Source organism: Austrofundulus limnaeus, unplaced genomic scaffold (assembly GCF_001266775.1).
Source record: "Austrofundulus limnaeus strain Quisiro unplaced genomic scaffold, Austrofundulus_limnaeus-1.0 Scaffold800, whole genome shotgun sequence".
Taxonomy (NCBI): domain Eukaryota; kingdom Metazoa; phylum Chordata; class Actinopteri; order Cyprinodontiformes; family Rivulidae; genus Austrofundulus; species Austrofundulus limnaeus.
The window spans coordinates 134,192-136,422 of NW_013953202.1; the positions used below are offsets into that span (position 1 = coordinate 134,192).

At 35.9% G+C, this 2,231-nt stretch overlaps 1 protein-coding gene across 1 annotated transcript in view; it reads right to left on the minus strand.

The window, feature by feature from the left end:
- The window catches only part of paplna (papilin a, proteoglycan-like sulfated glycoprotein), a gene marked incomplete in the record, with an annotated part of 69,681 nt that overhangs the window by 64,482 nt on the left and 2,968 nt on the right, over positions 1-2,231 (minus strand). Inside the window, 1 exon segment of the mRNA XM_014028705.1 lies at positions 785-835. Coding sequence (XP_013884159.1) covers positions 785-835 — 51 coding nt within the window.

A 2,231-nucleotide genomic window follows, 5' to 3' on the forward strand; every position in this document is an offset into this window, starting at 1 on the left:
AGATAAGATAAGATAAGATAAGATAAGATAAGATAAGATACGTTAAGATAAGATAAGATGCGATAAGATAAGATAAGATAAGATAAGATAAGATAGGTTAAGATAAGACAAGATAAGATAAGATAAGACTTTACTGATCCCACAGTGGGGTAATTTGAACATTACAGCAGCTCAGACAGTAGAGTTACAGTAACAGGCTGCCTGTCATGGCGCCAACTTAGAAACAAAGAAAAACTGTAAAACACCCAAGGGAAGATGAGGGAAAAAGCAAAAACATCATATTATATCAACATTTAAAAGTATACGTAATACACTTAAAATTGTGCTTTTGTGCAACTTAAATACAACTAAAGTATATTTAGTWTTAAATTAGTTGTTCCAAAATATCACTCTTTAAGTATAATGATGATTAGTGTGGCTTCAAGTATACTTAGATTTAGTATATTTAGTATAATATTTGTCACCTGGGTATTTTAAACATAAAAYGAACGTATTTTTGCCTGATGAGCTTCATGTGACACAATCTAAAGTGATTATTGCAGCATCATTTTATAAGTAAGGGAGCTGTTCTGTTAACTGTTTTCTACTGACTAAGTGTGACTAAGTTTCAGATCCAGTAAAAACAAAATAATTATATTTCTGCTTAATAATGGTTTCATTCCTGGTAATGCACTAAACACTAAAACATTTCACCTTTTGTGTGAATTATATAGTTTTAAAAGAAGAGGATTTATATATAAATAAGTAAAAAACGTGATGTGATTGTGTGTCAGTGTGTTTTTACCATGAAGACTGGAGCCAGGAGCAGCTGAAGGAYAATCAGAGACAGAAACATCTAGAAAAAGAAAATACAATCAGAGTTACTGAGACAGCCCAGAAAACAAGACGWCATGTGAGTTCCTGAACACATTAATTCCAGAGGCAGCAGCCTGTCGCCCTGCAGCGTTTCCTCAAATCTTTCCAGGATTAGGAATCAGTTTGTGCTTCACATCCTGCAGCTCTGATCATCAGGACTATAAACAACTTTCTGTCAGGATGTTTTTACAGCCTGGTGTCCGGTCCTGGTCCTGGACGAGCACCATCCTGCATGTTTGACTTGTTCCTCTGCTCCAACACGTCTGGTTCAGTGACTGAATTACTTTAAATTACTCATTTATTATGTAGAAGTAAAGTATATAAGAAAATTTATTTATCAAAAATATACTCAGAGTTGCTTTCACTCATTCATTCATGTTTTAGGAATCCCTGAATCTCCAGTTGTTGCCATGTGGAGCTGAAAACTTGCTGGTACAAAGCTCCGCCTCTTTAAACAAACTCCTCCCTGGAGCTCAGTCTTGAGCTGAGGTCCTGCCCAACAGAGCACCCCTCCCAGAAGAAATGTTGTGAMGACGTGCTGAAGTGGGAGTGTTAGAAACGGCAGGAGGTTCTTAAAGAGACAGAGACCAATTTCAAGGCGTTTAGAAAGTCAAATTTATTTTTGATGAATGCACAGATTTTTATAACAACTAAAAGGTAACAGTAGCTGTGTTTCCATTACAAATGTGCGCAAAACTTTGTCGATATTCTGTTAATGTTGAAAAAACACAGCTTCGCAACTGTGAATACGTTTGTTCTCATGATGTCATTACAAACATGGCAGCGATGGATGTAAACACATAGGCTGTGTCTCAATTCATGAGGACCCAGCCTAGCTGGGCCACGTAGGCCACATCCTTGCTGGGCCAGGTAGGCTGCTCAAAACTGCTGTGAAATGAGACGGTCCAGCCTTCGCCTGACGTCGGCTTCACGTGGGTTTGTGTGACCACGTGCTCCACCGTTACCATAGTGTAACGGGGACCTACARTTAAAATAAATTCTTCCCTTAATAAATTTAACTTCACAGTTAAAAAGGTAAACGTAAATAAATTAAGAAAACATTAATAATTTGGGTTTAGCTCCAGCGGAGTAGTAGGGCCACACATTTTTTTTATTATGACGAAAATAAAGTCATAATATTTTGAGAATAAAGTCACAATATTAGGATAATAAAGTCATAATGCAGATGTTATACATATGATTTTATTCTTCTTTCTGTTCCTTTTCATTTGAAAATGTTGTGATCGTGGTTTTTGACACAACGTTGTCTAATTTTTTGTTTGTTTCTATTATTATTTATTTAAATTTTTATTTTTTGTTATTTGTTTGCTGAATGAAATAAAGTTATTTTTCCCCTCATACCTTCTGTGTACAGC